This window comes from Bos indicus, chromosome X (assembly GCF_029378745.1).
Source record: "Bos indicus isolate NIAB-ARS_2022 breed Sahiwal x Tharparkar chromosome X, NIAB-ARS_B.indTharparkar_mat_pri_1.0, whole genome shotgun sequence".
In the NCBI taxonomy this organism is placed as follows: Eukaryota; Metazoa; Chordata; class Mammalia; order Artiodactyla; family Bovidae; genus Bos; species Bos indicus.
Window position 1 is genome coordinate 8,522,320 of NC_091789.1, and position 19,314 is coordinate 8,541,633.

The following is a 19,314-nucleotide window of genomic DNA, read 5'->3' on the forward strand; positions in this document are numbered from 1 at the left end:
ACCAAACTGCTGTCAGCTCTCAGGGAAATTACAACCTGAAATTCTAATGGCCCTTAAGAGGAAGGCTCAAATTAGCTAAGATAATTTTTAAAGTGCATTTAAGGGAATTCCCTGGTAGTCCAGTGGTTAGGACTCCACACTTTCACTGCCAAGGGCCTGGGTTTGATCCCTGGTCAGGGAACTAGGATCCCACAAGCCACGCAGCATGGCCAAAAAATAAATAAAAATAAGAATACGCAATATGAAAAAGAATGTACATATATGTATAACTAAATCACTTTGCTGTACAGCAGAAATTAATATACCATTGCAAGTCAATTATACTTCAATTTTAAAAAATGCTTCATCTTCAAGGAGATTCATGAAAAGGACTTTTGACATACACAGGTTTCTCATAAGTTTAAGATCATAAAACTTAAATGGGTAAACATTTCCAAAATTAACAAAAATAAATTGGATTCAAGCAGAACAAGTAATAATTACAAGAGACTGAATGAGCTGAGATGGGTAATAATAATTTTTATGACTTTTTCTTAGAAACATTATTGTTTTTTAAAAAATGTTTTGTTTTTCCAGATTTAAGGGAAATTTTTATCATTCTTCTTAAGCTGTCAACAATTTGGTAAGCTATACCTTTGTCAATAAAGATGAGACATTTACTTTTTCTCCCTACCCGATCCCTCCAGAATTTCGAAACTTGTAGTAAGTATTCGTATTTTCATAGCAATATAGTTATTTGCATAATTTTAATAAGAATCTATTCTCCTCTAACACAATTAGATGTGTTAATTAGAAATGTTATATCACCAAGGCTTTGACTGGAAAGTCATATTTGAGAGAGACATGCATAGACTCAGATACGAGCAGACAGCTTTAAGGAACAAAAATTGACTTTATGGTGCCAATTAAACCCCCTGGAAATATAGTATGGTACCTTGACTATAGGGTTTTCAGCAGCCTTACCAGGTGAGAAAGGAAGGTCACTTCCCTGCACGTACAGGAACCTCAGAATATTTGGGGACTCTTGAGGAGAGGATTTCAGCCAAATCTATAGGTATTGCAGGCAAGTCTGATAGCAAGTTTCTGGCTAGGATTCCTGGCCTCAAGGGGCATTTAAAGGTCAACCTGAGACTCCTTATGAAAAGTCCCAGCAAAGAAGATTTAAAAGAGCCTATATGGGCAATCGCTATTCTTGCCATACTTATGTGAATAATCAGGGCAAGGTGATTGAAACTAGACTTATTTTGCAAAGAAATGTCTTAATTTGGCTAACTTTGGTAAAAAATGGGAGTAATTTTAGAGACAAAAATTGTTTCAGCAATAAATCTTTTTGGATATTAGATTCTACTGCTGTTCACTTTTTTTTTTTGGTATGGCAAATTTATCTCTTTTTTAAGGTTTTGTTTTCTACCTGTGAACTGAACTGGATCCTTAAACTCTTCCAGTTTCCTCCAGTACTTCATTACAATTCTCCAATGTTTTCAACTTTTTTTCCTCCAATTTTCCTGACCAAGAATCATTAAGAACTTAAATTTCTCTTTGTGCAAAGCTATTTAAACTAAACTTGGACATCTTGATATAAACATCAGAGAAATCACAACAGTTCATGTATAGACAATCTTCATGCCTGTAGCTCTGTGGGCCACTCAGAAAGATCACCAGAGGCATTCAAACTGCAAACCAGAAACATCCAGCCGATTGTCACTGAAACTGAGCAGGACCTTGTGGGGCTCCTGGACATGGAAGCCTTTCTGTCTCCCTCCAGCCTCCATGACTTTCCCTGAGTTCCAAAGGGCACATTCAAACAATTGCTAATCAGGGAAGAGAGGGGATGCAAAGACAAGGTGGAGACAGCCAAGAAACAATACTGCTGCTTTGGGGTAGGCTCCACCTCAAGGGATACACAAAATGTCTTTAAGCCCTTTATAGAATTAAATCTTCCCTCATAGTTCAGTCAGTAAAGAATCTGCCTGCAGTGCAGGAGACTGGGGGTTTGATTCCTGGGTCAGTAAGATCCCCGGAGAAGGAAATGGCAACCCACTCCAGTATTCTTGCCTGGAGAATCCCATGGACAGAGGAGCCTGCCAGATTACAGTCCGTGGGATTGCAAGAGTCAGACATGACTTAGCGACTAAACCACCACCTGTGGATTGCAAGAGTCAGACATGACTTAGCAACTAAACCACCACCACCATAGAATTAAAACCCAGCAAATGAAAGATGTCAGCGTTTTTTCATATCAGAGAAGACCACCTGAGGCCAAACTAAAGGAACCAGAGAAGCTCATCAAGAAGATTACCTGAGACAAGATTAAACAATGCAGGCCGGGCACACACCTTAATTTTATCAGCAGCCCCAGCCTTTAGCCTTTCGCCATAAAACTCCTCACCAAACTCCCCTGGGTTGGGACACATAGTTTTCAAGAGGAGGAGCCCGCTGTGTCCCTCTTTGTCTGGAAAAGCAATAGAGCTATTCTTTTCTACTTCACCCAAAACTCTGTCTGAGATTTGATTCGGCACTGGTACAGAGAGGCTGAGCTTACAGCATCGTCACTGCCTGCCCTCACTCCATTTGAAAATGCTTTGATAATAAAAATCTTCTCAACTGGCTGCTTCAGAACTCAGAAAGAGATTATGGTCTGCTCCAATCGTTAACCATTGTTTTTCTTTTGTTTCCATAGAAATGCCTCTCTTAAACACCTGATTGCTTGCACTAAAGGCCTGACTTTGAGGGCCCATCTGCATCACTGATTTCAGAAATGAATTGAACTGAACCGACCTAGCGTTAGGATTAGGTGACTGGTTCATTGAGAAGGAACAGTTTATCAACTCAACTTCTGGACTGTAAAACTTCAAGGGAAGTCTCTGAAGAGGAAATTGATGGGGTTTAGGGCAGGCTGCCCCACGATGTGTCACTTTGGTATGCAGATTATTTTGAGCTGAAAACTATCAAGGCCCAAAAGACTCAGGAAGAACTTTTAAAATTAATTAAATTGAATTAATTTTATTTTTGGCTGTACCGGGTTTTTGTTGCTGTACGTGGGTTTTCTCTAGGTGTGGCAAGCAGGGGCTAGTCTCTAGTGCGGTGCGCAGGCTTCTCATTGCAGTGGCTTCTCTTGTTGCAGGGCATGAGCTCTAGGATGTGTGGGCTTCAGCAGTAGCAGCGCATGGGCTCCACAGCATGGGCTCAGAAGTTGTGGTGCATGAGTTTGTGGGATCTTCCCAGACTAGGAATTGAACTTGTGTCCCCTGCATTGGCAGGTGGACTCTTAAGCACTGGACCACCAGGGAAGCCCAGAAAGAACTTGTGACCTCCCCCAACTGCCTAAAAGAATTTACACAGAAGACCTGTTCTAGGAAGGGTACATTCGTGCTAAGCCGCTTCAGTCGTTTCCTGTTCTTTGAGACCCTATGGACTGTAGCCTGCCAGGCTCCTCTGTCCATAGGATTCTCCAGGCAAGAATACTGGAGTGGAGTGCCATGCCCTCCTCCAGGGGATCTTCCTGATCTAGGGATCGACCCCTATCTCTTATGTCTCCTGCATTGGCAGGCAGGTTCTTTACCACGAGCCCCACATGGGAAGTCCTAGGAAGGGAGATATCACCATAGATAACTACAGCATAATATGAACTAGGTGTGGTGGGCAGGGAGGAACCTAGCAAAGTCTGTTTGTTCAAATTGCCCTCTGTGTCCCATTGTTTCTGTATGGCCCAGGAAACATTTGTGTACAAACATTCTCTTTTTCATCTTCCTGTGAATTGCTTTCCTTCCCTTTGATGTCCCAGGCCTTATCCTCTTCTCTTTAGTCCAGGAGTCCTGTGAGCCTCATAGTCCTATGGAGCCCCCATACGCACAAAATTAAATTGGATTTTCTCCTCCTGTTAATTTTTGTGTCATTTTATTTATTTGACCAACTTAAAGAACCAAGAGCGGAAGAGGGAAATTTCCCCCTCCCTGACACTAGTGAGGGGCCAACTTAGGATGTGAACCCCAGGTCTCCTGCCTTTGGTTCTAGTGCTCCTTTTTTATCTGCGAAATAAGATTCATTTATGTTCCCCCAAACTGATAAGTGGGTTTCCCTGGTGGGTGGCTCAGCCGTAAAGAATCCGCCTGCCAAGGCAGAAGAAGCGGGTTTGATCCCTGGGTTGAGAAGATCCCCTGGAGAAGGAAATGACAACCCACTTCAGTATTCTTGCCTGGAGAATCTCATAGACAGAGGAGCATGGTGGGCTATAGTCCATGGGGTCACAAAAAGAGCTGGACACAACTGAGCGACTAAACAGCAACAAACTGATAGGCAGGTGAAGGAAATCTTTCCTTCTGACTGCACAGTGGCTTTTCTCAGCAATATCATTCGGGGATGTTGAAACATTACTTCTTCTGATGCCTAGTAGGAAAACGCCGGCCCCCCCCCCACCTTCGCCCCCGCAATCTGAGCGCCGCCCCCCCCCCGCCCCCCCGAGGGGTCAACACACTGGGGAGTCACTGGAGCTTTCTCAAAGTCCCAGGGTGGGGGTGGAGGGTGGGGTGGAACTGTTCGTTTGAAATGTAATAAAGGTTCCTCTCCACCAAACATGGAGAAAAGCTAGGCTGTGAACGCTTTAGAGTCAGCGCGGGAGGTCTTGTCGATCCTAGCCTACCAACCAATCAGCAGGGATAGATTCGACTCCTACTGCGAGCTCTTGGATGCTAGCAGTTACCAAGGATACGTAGGCTCTGCCCTGAAGGGATGTAAGTTCACACTGCAGAGACGAAACGTCTATCCTCTCAGGCTCTATCCGCTCAGGCTCTCTGAAGGCGCGGCCTTTGTCTTCCCCCTTTCTTAAGGGCCTCAGTGCACCTGGCCTCCCTCAGGATACGTGTTCGTTATCTACGGTTCGATTAAAGCTTCTTTGTTGCACGATTTCCTCTCCCTAAAGGGGAAACAATGACTGCCGAGTTGAAGGCAACCCCGCAGCACAGAGTCGGACACAACTGAAGCGACTTAGCAGCAGCAGCAGCCGTAGCCCCATTCCGCCGAGTACAGTGACTATATACATTTTGCCTGGAAACTCAACTGGCTTCTGCAGAATTCTTTCTCACTGCTAAAGCTTAAACTTTCGCTGTTCTCCTGACTCTTTTGAAAATCTCTGCTACAAATGAGGCTAACAGTAAAACCCCTACTGTTTATACAGGCTTTATCCTATACTGGGATCTCAGTTAATCTTCTATCTTATCTTTTTCCTCAGCGCTTTCTACACAAGTGTTTTTTATTCCCTCCAGAGTCAGCCATGTGTGGTGCAAGAAACCGCATTCAAACTGGAGTTTTAGCACCTACCTCTTCAGCTAATTATCTGCCAGTGTTATTAGGCACGTTGCCCCCCCCCCCCCCCCGGGCCTTAATTTACCTACAGACCGAAGGAGGAAAGGGTTTCGATTCCATAGACTCTTGAGGCCCCTTCCAGTTTCTAATTTGAGTGCAGTGCATTGTGTGGTTTTTGCTGTGGGCGTGGTTGTTCCAAACCAAAGGGCAGGGACAGGATGCAGTCTGATGATCAGGGACACAGGAGGAGTGGCTGAGCAGCTTTGCACACTTGTGGGTGCCTCACTCCCCGACCTTCGATTTCCCAGACTGTTCATGATCCCAGGGCACTGCCTGTCCGCCCCCTGCCATACACGCCACCGCCATTCACGGCTTCTTTCCCAGGCTCTGCTTTGAAGCCAGAGGAAGATTTGCAGAGGTTTCGAATCTTATTTCTTGCCCTCTTGACATCTGAGGTTTGAAAAGATCTTGCGTTGCCTGCCTAAGCAGGCTTCCGGAGGCTACAGCCTTCTGTCTTCAGGGGCTGGGGGCTGGGGGCCGGAGGGTGCCTGGAGCGAGTGCAGGCAGTCATTGTTTGGGTATTGACTCAAAGGAGCCGGAGCCACAATGCACAGGAAAAAAGATGAGCTCATGACGGCTAAATGAAAAGATTCTTATCTTGGAAACAGCGGTTTCTTATGCAAAACAGGGGGCGGCAATGTGATTGTGCCCCACGTACACATTCAACAACAGGGATTTCAAATGAAGAAGCTGTTTTGCATACATACGGGGAGCGGCCGTGGACGAGGTTGTTCATTAATTAAAAAGGGGGGGCGGGTGCTGAAAAACCCACGCTCGCACTTGCTGCTGAACCGAAATAATTCATTTGCCTTCCTCTCAGTCCCAGTTGATCAGCTGGGAGACAAATGTTGTTTTTTCAACTGTAGCCACCTCTGGGGAAGGGAGGGGCGACAGAGGAGCAGAGCGGGTGGGAGCAGGTATGGGGTCGGGGGACAGGAGGGGTGTCACAGATAACTACAGGAGCGGTGATCTCTCAAACACTTCTAGTTGGACTTCAAATGTATTGTACTGAGGTGGGTGGATTTTTGGTTGCCTCCCCTACCTACCCACCGCCCACCCCCACCCCAGGAGATTTACCTTCCTAGTTCTGTTTGATTTCCTACGAGAGAAGTCTGGGCACTTCGCCACTGTTGGGGTGGAGAGGAAAGAAGAGATAGGAAGAAGGCGCAGGAGGGAGAGGCTAGGAACCCTAACCCTAACTACAGTCCCTCTATTTCCCCCCAACTCTGACATGTGGTCCCCTACGAGGATGGACTTGTGTTGTGGCTGTCCTGGAAATTCCAGAATGTAGGTCGCCCACTGAATGGGTATTGTCACAAGTGGGGAGCAGGGTTAAGTGTGGTTGCAGGTGGGAGGCACCAACCCCTCCCACATAACTTTCCTACCAGCCAGGCTGCCCTCTTTCTACCCCACAGCATCTTTTGATTTAGGAATAAGATTGGTTACCATTTACCAAACACTTGCATATACATTACTTCCTATGTTATCTCCCATCACTATGTTACACCTGGGTGCCAGGCACTTTCACTTCTGTTGCTCATTTGAGCTTCTCACCTACCCCAGGGAGATAATTGGATATTATTGCTTGTCTGAGAAATGAGCAAACTGTGGCTTAGAGAGATTAAATGGGTTACCCAGGTCACAGAAGTTGGAAATAGCAAAGCTAGGATTTGAACCCATATCGGCCTGATGTCAAAACCTATGCCCTAAACTACTGTGCATTGGTGACTGTTTTCCATTTGCACCATTCTTCCCTAAATAGTTAATCAACTATTAATCAACTGTTAATCAAAAGGCAAACCTCCCAAGGTTGGCATTCTGACAAACAGGGCAAGTATGAAAGTCCTTCCTGAATGTGAGACATTCCCTCCCAAACACACGTGCCTTCAGGATGGAAGACAAGCTTGGTAGGCCCTTTCTCTATCATGGGCTCATAATACGATTCCTGTTTTTTAAGTCAGGTTTATCAAGGTATCATTTGCTTTCTTTTTTTTTTTTTTTTTTTTGGCCGCGTCATGTGGCATGCGGAATCTTAGTTCCTTGACCAGGCATCCAACACGTATCCCCTGCAGTGGAAGTGTGGAGTCCTAATCACTGGACTGCCAGAGAAGTCCCTGCTGCTGCTGCTGCTGCTGCTAAGTCGCTTCAGTCGTGTCTGACTCTGTGCGACCCCATAGACGGCAGCCAGCCAGGCTCCCCCGTCCCTGGGATTCTCCAGGCAAGAACACTGGAGCGGGTTGCCATTTCCTTCTCCAATGCATGAAAGTGAAAAGTGAAAGGGAAGTCACTCAGTCATGTCTGACTCTTAGCGACCCCATGGACTGCAGCCTACCAGGCTCCTCCATCCATGGGATTTTCCAGGCAAGAGTACTGGAGTGGGGTGCCATTGCCTTCTCCGAGAAGTCCCTATTAAGCTATAATTTTCATACCATAAAGTTCTCTTTTTTTAAAGTACTATTCAGTGAGTTTTGACAAATATCTTTACCAACACCAACACTATGAAGATATAGAAGATTTTCATTATCCACCAAAAGTTGTCTGAGCTCGTTTGCAGTCAATCCCATGCCCCATACCAACCTTTGGCAACAACTGATCTATTTCTGTAGTTTTCCCTTTTCCAGAATGTTGTATAAATGGAATCATATAGTATATATGCTTTTGAGTTAGTCACGACTGAAGTGACTTAGCAGAATTCAATTTGCTGATAATTTGTTGAGCAGTTCTTGGTCTGTGTTCATGAAAGATACTGGTCTCTAGTTATCTTTTTTTTCAAATGGAATATTTTATTCACATGTTAGTTGTCTTTAACATGTACACACACACTGACACACTCTGATTGGTCTAATTGGAACAAGGGTTGTCTAAGTATCTTAAAGGAAAATGAAAAATTAAAAATGTATTAATTTTTCATTGTTATAGACAATTACATCCACATCAGTTACAAAGATTTTACTGATTTTGTTCAAGGAAGCAGAATGGAATAGGAGGAGGAAATTGTGGGTAAATTCAGCAGTGACATAGCTGAGATCTCAACATGATAGCTGACAAAACATGGATTTTTGCTGTGGAATTTTTCTTTGCAAAAGATGGAGAAAAGTTTGTCAATGTGTAGTAAATAAGAGAAGATGGTGAACTTTATCATAGTCAATTCTCCCAGTATGGTATAGGGGCATCAAGAAAACTGCTTAGTCCTTCTCTGGGACCAGTTTCAGAACTTTGCCAATTGCAATGGTCTTACCCTCATCTCTTAAAGTAAAACGACCCATCTGAGGAAAATCTTTGAATGTCTCAAGGCAGATAGTTCCTGCTGTCTTTAAACGGGCAATGCACACTTGATCTTGCTTCACGAAGCGGGGCCGTGTCTTACTCTTTTCTCCTGATTTTTTATCTACCAAGGAGATTAAGGCTGTTATCTCAACTTCCTCAATACAAGTATGAATGTGCAGCACTGCATTATAACCTGGGCAGATGATGGATTTGTGCTCAATAATCACTATCTGAACATCAAATGTGCGTCCAGAATGGCAAAGATTAGTAGGATCACAGAGTATGAATCCTGGAAGAATCTCTTCTTCTTCAATTCCCTTCAGTCTGATTTTAAGGTTTTCACCTGGGGCTACATAATCAGTTTCAGCATCATCAGAAAGTATTCCAAGAACCTCCACATTGTGCTTATTCGGCATCATCACAAGCTGCTGGCCTTTAAAAATGGATCCTGATTCCAGCTTTCCCAGGACCACAGTGCCCATATCCTTGAACTTATCCACAATTGGCAGTCTAATTGGTCCATCAATGGGTCTGTTGAAGTTTGGCATATTATCCAAATAGGGAATGAATGGTAATCCAGTGTACCAAGGGCAGAAATCTGATTGCTCTTTAATATTTGCCCCGGTCAGCCCTGAGCAGGGCATAAAGTGAATGTCCTTTTTGGGACTAAACCCGACTTTTTTCAAAAAGGGCACTAGCTTTTCTTTACATTCTTCATATCTCTCAACGCTCCAATTTACTGTGGGATCATCCATCTTATTAATAAGCACTATCAAATATTTCACCCCTGCCGTTTTTGCCAACATTGCATGTTCTTTTGTCTGTCCACCTTTTTCAAATCCAGTCTCAAACTCTCCTTTCCTGGCAGAGATTACCAGTACAGCCAAATCAGCTTGAGAAGCACCACCGATCATATTTGGGACAAAACTCTTATGGCCAGGGGCATCTAAAATCGTGAAATGTTTCTTTTCCGTTTCAAAATAGGCACGACCCACTTCTACTGTTTTACCCTTGTCTCGTTCTTCCTGGTTTGTATCTAAGGCCCAGGACAAATACCAAGATTCTCTATTTTTTTCTTTAGCTTCTCTTTCATATTTCTCAAGTGTTCTTTTGTCAACCATTCCTGTCAAAAACATGATCTGTCCTCCAATGGTTGATTTCCCGGCATCGACATGCCCAATGAATACCAAATTTACGTGTTCTTTTTTAGGAGCACCTGAGGGTACGACCACAGATTTCGATTTTCTGATTTCCTCTTTCTCCATCATTTCCTGGCCACTTTCTTCTGGGGGCCCCAAATCTCCCAAAGAACTACCCCCTGGTTCGGCTTCACTTACTTCTTTATTGTGCTCTCATGACTCTTCTAAAACCATCTCCACCTCTCCATTTTCTACAACAGGTTCTGAAAGTTCCATGGTAACGGCTGAATTGGAACCTTCACGCCACAATAACTGTTCCTCTTTGGAATGTTCCACAGGTGCCCCGCCCCCCCCGTCCCAGCCTTTTACCTTGAGGGTCGCCCGCGCCCGGACAGGCTTCATAGAATCCGGGGGCGTCATCGGGGAGGGGGGGGCGGTCTGCGGCTGGCTCGGGCCCCGCAGGAAGGCCGGCATGAACTCCACGGCATGGACGTTAGGCACGAAGGGTTTGGCGTTGATGTTGAGCTGATGGCTGAAGGCCGAGCTGAGGGGCTCATGCTGCACCTCGGCGGCGGCCGCCGCCAACGCCAAGAAGGCTCAGTCCCCGCTCGGGGCCAAACCCGGTGCTTCCATGTCCACCTGGTCCCAGCAGTCGGGAGCCGAGTCACTGCTGCTGCTGCCCATCCATCGTCTTCAGCCCTTGGCGGCGGCGTGGAGGCAGCCGGGTCCCGACACTGCATTTGCAACTGCGGCGGCAGCAGCAGATATGGCGGCACCTCTAGTTTTCTTATAACGCCTTTGTTTGGTTTGGTATTTGTCTGGATTGGGTTTTGAATTGGAGTTATTTTTCGAGTGGAGGGGCTGAATTTAGAGCTGATCTGAGACAACAGTGTTGTAAGAAGGCCAAGTTTCTCAGAGGCACTCTGCCTTCCTTTTCTCTGCGGAGCCACACTACTGACCTTTCTTCCCACAACTGCTGCTCAGAGCACTGGAATTTTCTGTCTCTCTTCTCTGCTCCATTTCCAAACCAACAACAGGGTGCACAGATTAATAGAGACCTGCTCCCTATATGTACTAGTTACCTATTCAGATACATCAAACTTCAGGGGCCCAAGAGACCCATAGTCATCCCTCTGTTTATGCTTTGTGTCAGTCTGAGCTCCAGGGGTGCCTGCACACGTGGTCACCAGGGTACAAGGAATGTTGAGGGGAGCTTGCCTCCAGCTTGTGAATGGGAGTGCTTTTCAAATCATCACCTGTCCTTAGCAAAGGTTTGAGAGTTCTCTGTAGTATCCTGAGTATTTAACAAGTGTTCTGATGCTGAGGAATGATTACAGCTGTACATAAAATAGAAAGATTAGAGTCTCAGTTGCCTGCTTAATATGTAAATGTACCCAGTTATGTGTGAGTGCTTTTAACGAAGTAACTTGCACTTGTGTTCCTTACAGTGAGAGTGATTGATGAAAAAAAAACACTCTATAACCCCATCAGAAATTAGCAGCCAGCAGGCCCTTTGTTGCACTTGCCTGGCCTAGGGCTAGGAGGCAGCAGGACTGGATTTTAGCCATGGCTTTACAGTTAATTTCCACTTTTCTGGGCAATAGGAAGTAGATGTCCTTATCCCCAAACTGAGCTCAGAGAATTGTTGATGATGGATTGTGAAAGAACCTCACTCACTTACTGACTGGATTGGTTCTCATTCCAACATACAGAAGTGGATAAGGAAATAGCAGCTACCAGGTGCTGCACTAAGCACTTTGCTTACATTATTCCCTTCAGTCATCACACCGATCTTGGAAGAGAGAACTTAAGATACCCCTACTTTACAGATGGGGAAACTGAGGTTCAGGGAGAGTTAAGTCCTTCACCTAACCTCACCTTGGTAAGTTAACAGTTAGGTTGGGACTCGAACGCAGATTTCCATGGCCACAACTCACTGTCTCCCATTACTGAGGATGGTGACACCTGTCTGAATTCTCTCACATACCTGTAAGGGGATGAGCTTGGAAGGACAAGGAGCATTCTGTGATCTGTGATGAGGAGCTAGTTGCAGATGGTGACTAGGGTTGAGCACTTCCTTCTACACCCTACCACACACACACACTGCTCCCAGCCCTTCAGGAGAAGGACCATGATTTGAATTGCATCTCTTCTGAAGTCTGGCATAAGCAGTATGAATGAATTCCACCTGCTATCTCTGTAGTGGAGAAGGGCCTTTTTCTCTCTCTACAGAGGCCTCTCAGTGGCTATGGGAATGTCACTCTGTGTCTCTAATTGGAAAAACAAATTATATACAGCACTTATGATGCATTAGCCACTTCTCTAATCACTTTATACATATTAATTCCTCTAATCCTCACAACAGTCCTGTGAGAATCCTTATATTCCAATTTTGCAGATGAATAAATTGAGGCACAGATGTTAAATAACTTGCTAAAGTTTCCTAGCTAATAAGAGGCAGATCTGGCATTTGAACCCAGAGTTTGGTAACTCTAGACCAGTACTGGTCCATCGTAGCCACTAGCCACATGTAGCTATTAAAGTTGAAATTTAAATGAATTAAAAAATTTTAAATCATTTAATTAATAAAAAAATAAAGTTTAAAATTCAGTTTTTCAGTCATACCAATCACATTTCAAGTGCTTAACAGCCACATGTGGCCAGTGGCTACCACTATAGGGTAGTGTATTTATAACACATTTCCATCATTGCAGAGGGTTACATTGTGTAGCACTCAGCTAGAGTCTGTGCTTTTAAATGGCTAAAAGGCATTTAAATGGTACGGGACTCTCAAAGAAGTATATGAGTACAGCTCCCTGTGTTCCTGGCTTGGTCTCCACTTAATTTTCCAATTTTCTGTCCCATTCTCTCTCTCTCTCACTTTCTCTTTTTTAGCTTGATTGATGAAAGGAGAGCATATTCAGCCCTTTTAAAAGCTCTGACCTAAGCCTCATCTGCTAATTCACCCCACTGCCCCCTCCACTGCCCCAACCAATCTCACCTGACCTCAGACCCCTACTGATGCCTTGATGTTTGAACAGTCACAAAGCTCAGAACTTTGTGTGAAAGCCTGCAGACCCCTCTGGAAGCCTCAAGTCATGGTAGGGAAAGGAAAGATGCCAAGGGGGTGTTCGTTGTTAAGCCCCTTGCTACTTCTGTCTCTAGACCTTGGCCTTTATCAAATCAGTCCCATGTGCTGCCTATAGGAAGAGAAGAAATAAAAGAGCTTCCAAACAAGAGTCACAGAATACAAGGCTGCAGCAGCTCTCCTTTGCTACACTGATTTATAGGCAATACCACAAAATTCCTCATGACTGGGGCCAGCTGCCGAGTGATGGACAGTGATAACCAAAGGAGATTTTTGTGAGTTTTCAGAGGCCTAACAAAGTAAGATCCTCCTTATTAGCAGGTGGCTATCTATAGGGCAATGGACAAAACTCTATGTCCTTCCACCCCTAGAATAAATCTCCCTCTGGACCTTGCAGGAAGTCTGTGATGCTTCCTCCCCTTCAAAGTGAGAGTGTGGGGATGTCCCTGGTGGTCCAGTGGTTAAGACTCTGTACGCTGTACTCGCAATGCAGAGTACCTGGGTTCGATCCCTGGTCAGGGAACTAGATCCTGCATGCTGCGACTAAGACCCAGTGCAGCCGAACAAGCAAACAAGAAAAGTGAGAGTGTAATGTTTTCTTGTTGGCCAACATGCCAAGTCAATGTCAATGGGGCAGAGTGTTGCCCATTCTCTCCCCCAACCCCAGGGCCCTGAGTCAAGAGTGGAGATGTTTCGATGAGTCGGGAGTAGTTTGCTGAAAAGTTGCAAATATGCCAGACACACTCCACTTACTTCTCTCTTTAGCCTGGGGACCTGTCTGCCGGTTCAAATTCAGTTGGAAAGAAGGCTTGCAAAGGCTCTTCTGCGGCACAATGGCTTTCATAAATGGATATTTCTCAGGGCATGCCAGCACCAGGACTTCGAGAATGATAATGACCAGTTTTCAAAAAGAATGAGGGGTACGGAACGGTTGTTTGTGGGTAAGTCTTGGTTTCTATGTTTGATAGAGCAGGTGCTTTGCTGTCATGTCAACAGGAGGTGAGGGAAGGTGGTGGCTGAAGCAATTTATCCCACCAAGTACCCAGTGCCTATGGGGGAGGGGACTCGGAGAACCTGTGTCTGAATCACTGCTGTTCCCTCTTCTTGTCCCTGTTGCCGTCATGTGTGTTGTTACAAACCTTGCAAGGCAAACATCAACAAGTGTTGGCGAGGATGTGAGAAAAGGGCCCCATCAGGCTTTATTGCTGGGAATGTAAATTGGTGCAGCCGCTATGCAGAGCAGTATGGAGGTTCCTCAGAAAACTAAAAATAGAATTACCACACAGTCCAGCAATTCCACTCCTGGGTATTTATCTGAAGAATGCAAAAACACTAATTAAAAAAGATATATGCACCCCTAGAACTGGACGTGGAACAACAGACTGGTTCCAAATAGGAAAAGGAGTTCATCAAGGCTGTATATTGTCACCCTGCTTCTTTAACTTATATGCAGAGTACATCATGGGAAACGCTGGACTGGAAGAAACACAAACTAGAATCAAGATTGCCGGGAGAAATATCAATAACCTCAGATATGCAGATGACACCACCCTTATGGCAGAAAGTGAAGAGGAACTCAAAAGCCTCTTGATGAAAGTGAAAGAGGAGAGTGAAAAAGTTGGCTTTAAGCTCAACATTCAGAAAACAAAGATCATGGCATCCGGTCCCACCACTTCATGGGAAATAGATGGGGAAACAGTGTCAGACTTTATTTTTTGTGGCTCCAAAATCACTACAGATGGTGACTGCAGCCATGAAATTAAAAGATGCTTACTCCTTGGAATGAAAGTTATGACTAACCTAGACAGCATATTCAAAAGCAGAGACATTACTTTGCCAAAAAAGGTTCGTCTAGTCAAGGCTATGGTTTTTCCTGTGGTCATGTATGGATGTGAGAGTTGGACTGTGAAGAAGGCTGAGCACCGAAGAATTGATGCTTTTGAACTGTGGTGTTGGAGAAGACTCTTGAGAGTCCCTTGGACTGCAAGGAGATCCAACCAGTCCATCCTAAAGGAGATCAGTCCTGAGTGGTCATTGGAAGGACTGATGTTGAAACTGAAACTCCAGTCCTTTGGCCACCTCATGCGAAGAGTTGACTGATTGGAAAAGCCTCTGATGCTGGGAGGGATTGGGGGCAAGAGGAGAAGGGGACGACAGAGGATGAGATGGCTGGATGGCATCACTGACTCGATGGACGTGAGTCTGAGTGAACTCCAGGAGTTGGTGATGGACAGGGAGGCCTGGCGTGCTGCGATTCATGGGGTCGCAAAGAGTCCGACATGACTGAGTGACTGATCTGATGTTCATCTCAGCATAATTTATAATAGCCAAGATATGGAAACAACCTAAGTGCTCATTGGCAGATGAATGAATAAAGATGTGATATATATGTGTGTGTGTATATATACACATATTCATACAGTGGAATATTATTCAACCATAAAAAGAATGAAATCTTGCCATTTGCAACATGTATGGACCTTCAGGGTATTATGTTAAGTGAAATAAGTCAGAGAAAGACAAATACTGTATGATTTCACGTGTGTGTGGAACATAAAAAAATCAAACAAGAAAAACAAAGGCATAGCTACAGAGAACAGAATAGTGGTTACAAGACAGGGGAAGGGGGAGGGGGAGGGCAAAATGGGTGAAGGGATCAACTGTAAGGTGACAGAGACTAAATTTTTTGGTGGTGAGCATCCTGTGGAGCATACAGAATTAGAAAAATAATGTTGTACACATGAAACTTATATAATGTTACTTCAATAAAAAATAAATCTTAAAAAAAAAAAAAACCTGTTCAAAATGCCTGGAAGGCCCATCTGAATAGTCATAAGAAGCTTGCACGCTCAATTGACCTGCTGAAGTTGAAAGAGCATTTTTGAGCCCTTGGTCTGTCTTTATTCTTAGGTGGCACTAGTGGTAAAGAACCTGCCTGCCAATGCAGGAGACATGAGACCCCGGTTTGATCCCTGGGTTGGGAAAAGCCCCTGGACAAGGGCATATCATGGCTGTCTAGGAAGTAGGGAGAATGACAGTATCATCTCCATTTTTTCTGTTCTTTGTTTTTTTTTCCCACGATTCATGGCTTGTAGGATCTTAGTTCCCCGACCAGGGCTCAAACCTGGGCTCTCTGCAGTGGAAGCATAGAGTCTTAACCACTGGACTGCCAGGGAAGTCCCCATCCCCATTTTAATGGTGAGGAGATGGAGACTGAGAGAGGCCTCAAAGTTTCTTTGCAAGGTAGTGTTTGAGTGGTGCCTGACTGCAATCCCAGATATCAGGCTATCTTTCCACTTCTCAAAGTTGCTAGTAGCCCATCCTGCTGTCTCCCTTGCTTTTGGGAGAAGGGAGAGAAGTCTGGTTGCTAGGAAGGGAGGCACCACAGCTGGCATGATGGGTTGTCATGGAGTTGCAGTGGTTATAGGTGTTGACAGCATTAGTAGCTTCTGTGGGTTATCTTATGCCTCACTTTTTTTTTTTCTTTAGCTTCTCCTTTCTAGCCCAGTCCTTCTCTTTCCCCTGGAGTTGGAAAGTCCCTACAGCAACACTCCCACCGCAACTCCCCTGCCAAACTGGCCGAGGTCCAGCGAAGACAGCATAGACACAGAAATCAGGGAATGTCCTGCAGTGCCTTGTCTTCTAATATAGTTTAAAAAATTACTTATTATTTTTTTCCTCTTTGTTTTTAAATTATTCCTTCCTTCATTCTTTCATCTTTTTTTTTTTTTTTTTTTTTACAAACACTTGTGTTTTTTACAAACCCTTATTGAAAGGGCTGACTTTCAATAGATCACAGTGAGGGAGCTGCCCTGCTACATATGAAATCCCGACCCAGAAACAGGTAGTCTATGAATGGTTTAGCACCAGGTTTTTCATGCAGTGCAGTGCATGATGGGCCAGGGGGTGGCCATCTTTCCCGCTGCACCCCATGTCCCAGGAAAAAGTGCACTGCCTTGTCTTCTAACTTCCTGAGCTAGGTGTCCGGCATGCCTTGCTGACTGCTGATGCTTATGGGGATTAAACCATCCTTTCTGGACCATGGGGTACCTGAAATGGAGGGTTAACAAATTTGAGCTTTATCTTATAGGCAGAGGTTAGCCATGAAATGGTGAATGTGCTGGGAGTTAGAAGGAAACCCTGGGGAAAAGTTGTGCCCTGGGATGATGTTGTAGAAAGAAAAGTAGGAAGTAGGAGCAGCTTTGCAGTATAAACAATGTGAAGGCATCACCTCAGAGGTGTGATCCAAGGGAGACTGTGCCAATTCATCACAATAGCTGGCTCCCCACCTTCCAGCAAATGGTTATGAAGAGCTGGTCACAGCTCTCAAGTGTGCTGTACTTATCTATTTACTTGTCTGCCTTCCCTGCTTTTCTATGAATTTTGAGAGCAAAGGGGCCTAGTTTTATTCCCCAGTTTCCTAGCATATGACAAGAGCTGGAGTAAATACTTGTTTGAATGATGGGAATTTCATAACTTTGCTCACAGATACAGCAAACAAATCCCCACCAAGGACTGCCAATCCTTAGCAGAGTCTTTCCTAATTATATATTAGGCACCTGGGTGGAGCCACTGGGGTCCTGTTTAATGGAGTGAAGCAGGCCTTGACTAGCTAGAGAATAGTTGGCTATGTGGAGTCCTGGTGCCTGGCAGAGGTAGTTTTTTCCCTTAAGGACCTGTTAGCAGTTATTCTGAGGCTTGTTAAAATGGTAAAGAAGACTTTCTTCAAGACTATTGCAACAGGGGAGAGAGACTGAACTCAGTTCTTAATATAACAAGGATAACAAGCCAATGAGCAGGGTGAGGGAGTAAGTGGATGCAAAATAATCAGGAGGAATTTTATTCGATGTTGCTATGGTCTGAATGTTTGTGTGGCCCCCATTCATATGTTGAAACCCTAATCCCCATTGTAATGGTATCTGGAGGTGGGGCCTTTGGGAGGTGATTAGGTTTAGAGGAGGTCATGAGGATGAGGCCCTCATGATGGGATTAGTGTCCTTATAAGAAGTGGAAGAGAGGCCAGAGTACCTTCCACCCCTCTCCCACATACAGTGAGAAGAAGGTCTGTAAGCCAGGGAAAGGGTTTTCATCAGAAACTGCATCTGTCAACCTCTTGATCTTGGGCTTTCCAGCCTCCAAAACTGTAAGAAATAAATGTTGTTTAATCTACCCAGTTGGTAGTAGCTTGTTACAGCAGCCCTAGCTGACAAAGACAAAATATTTAAAGTGAGAGTCGCTCAGTCGTGTCGACTCTTTGAGACCCCATGGACCAATACCCACCAGGCTCCTCTGTCTATGGGATTCCCAGGCAAGAATACTGGAGTTGGGTAGCCATTTCCATTTCCAGGGATCTTCCTGACCCAGGGATTGAATCTGAGTTTCCTGCATTGCAGGCAGATTCTTTACCGTCTGAGCCACCAGGGAAGCTAAGACAGACTAAAGGTGAGGGAATTCTTGCTAAACTGGCTTAATAACAGGATTATTATTAAGGGAAGCCAAAGACACAGAAATCAAAGATGAGGGATAAAGAACTTGATTAGATATCAGGGTGATCATATATCTCAGGTGAGGGGGATATTCCCCTAAACTGACTTAGAAGGATTCTCTGCAGGCCAAGGACAGGGCTGAAAACGATGCCTAGTTGAAAATAGGGCTTAGAGGAGCCTGACTAAGTTTTGGTCAAGGAGGAAGTCTCTTTCAGGCCTAGTCTGCTGAGGCATAGTTTTGGTCATTATGTCTGGCATCTGCCACACCACTGTGACCTTCATTTGCCCAGGCAAATTTTGCACAGACAGGCGTACTTGGTGAAACCTAAGCTGAAGCCAGTGCTAGTTGGGTGGAGCCGTCCATTAGAATCACCCGGGTGCAGCTTCACCCGTACCTGTGCGGGGCCGCCTACCTACTAAATCTGAATTGATGTGGAGATGAGGCGGCTACTTAAGAAGGTTTCCTGGCGACTTTCAGTATTAGTCAGGCTGGGGACCCAGGAGTTTACACTATGGATTGACCAAGAGAGTGATAGAAAGGGAATGGGGACTGACGGGTGGAAAAGGGGAGGAGACATGGAGAAGATGGGCGCCGGAGGGCACCCGATGTCTACTTTGCTCTCTTTACCCATAGTCGTGGGTTCTCTCCACATTTGCAGGGTGCCAGAACTTGTGTACTCAGCTAAATAGCAAAGTAAGTGAATAAATAGTGTTTGTAAGGTCTGCCGCTTTTGCTTCTCAGGTCTTTTTTTTTTTAACCTCTTTAGAGCCTCTATTCCCTCTCTGACATCTGGGACCCTCACCTTCTCTCTACTCTCTTCTCTCTTTTTTTGGAGGATAATTGCTTTACAGTGTTGTGTTTCTGCTGTACAACAGTAGTGAATCAGCTCTCTGTATAGATATATCCCCTCCCTCTTGAGTCTCCCTACTTCTCACGCCTCTTCTTTTTGAAAGAGGCTGCTCTCTAAGGTGT

General features: G+C 44.9%; 1 protein-coding gene and 1 non-coding gene across 2 annotated transcripts; one reads left to right on the forward strand and one right to left on the reverse strand.

Annotated features, from left to right (window-relative positions):
- Positions 1-8,129: 8,129 nt before the first annotated feature.
- On the reverse strand, positions 8,130-10,451 carry LOC139181012 (eukaryotic peptide chain release factor GTP-binding subunit ERF3A-like). Its single transcript, XM_070783687.1, is given in 3 exon segments — positions 8,130-10,112; positions 10,114-10,185; positions 10,188-10,451. Coding segments are annotated over 3 exon segments (1,902 nt in total). The 3' UTR covers positions 8,130-8,546.
- A 2,847-nt stretch (positions 10,452-13,298) lies between these two features.
- Positions 13,299-13,378, forward strand: TRNAA-CGC (transfer RNA alanine (anticodon CGC)). The gene has a single exon. It is a non-coding gene; the product is annotated as a tRNA-Ala (tRNA).
- Positions 13,379-19,314: the final 5,936 nt, after the last annotated feature.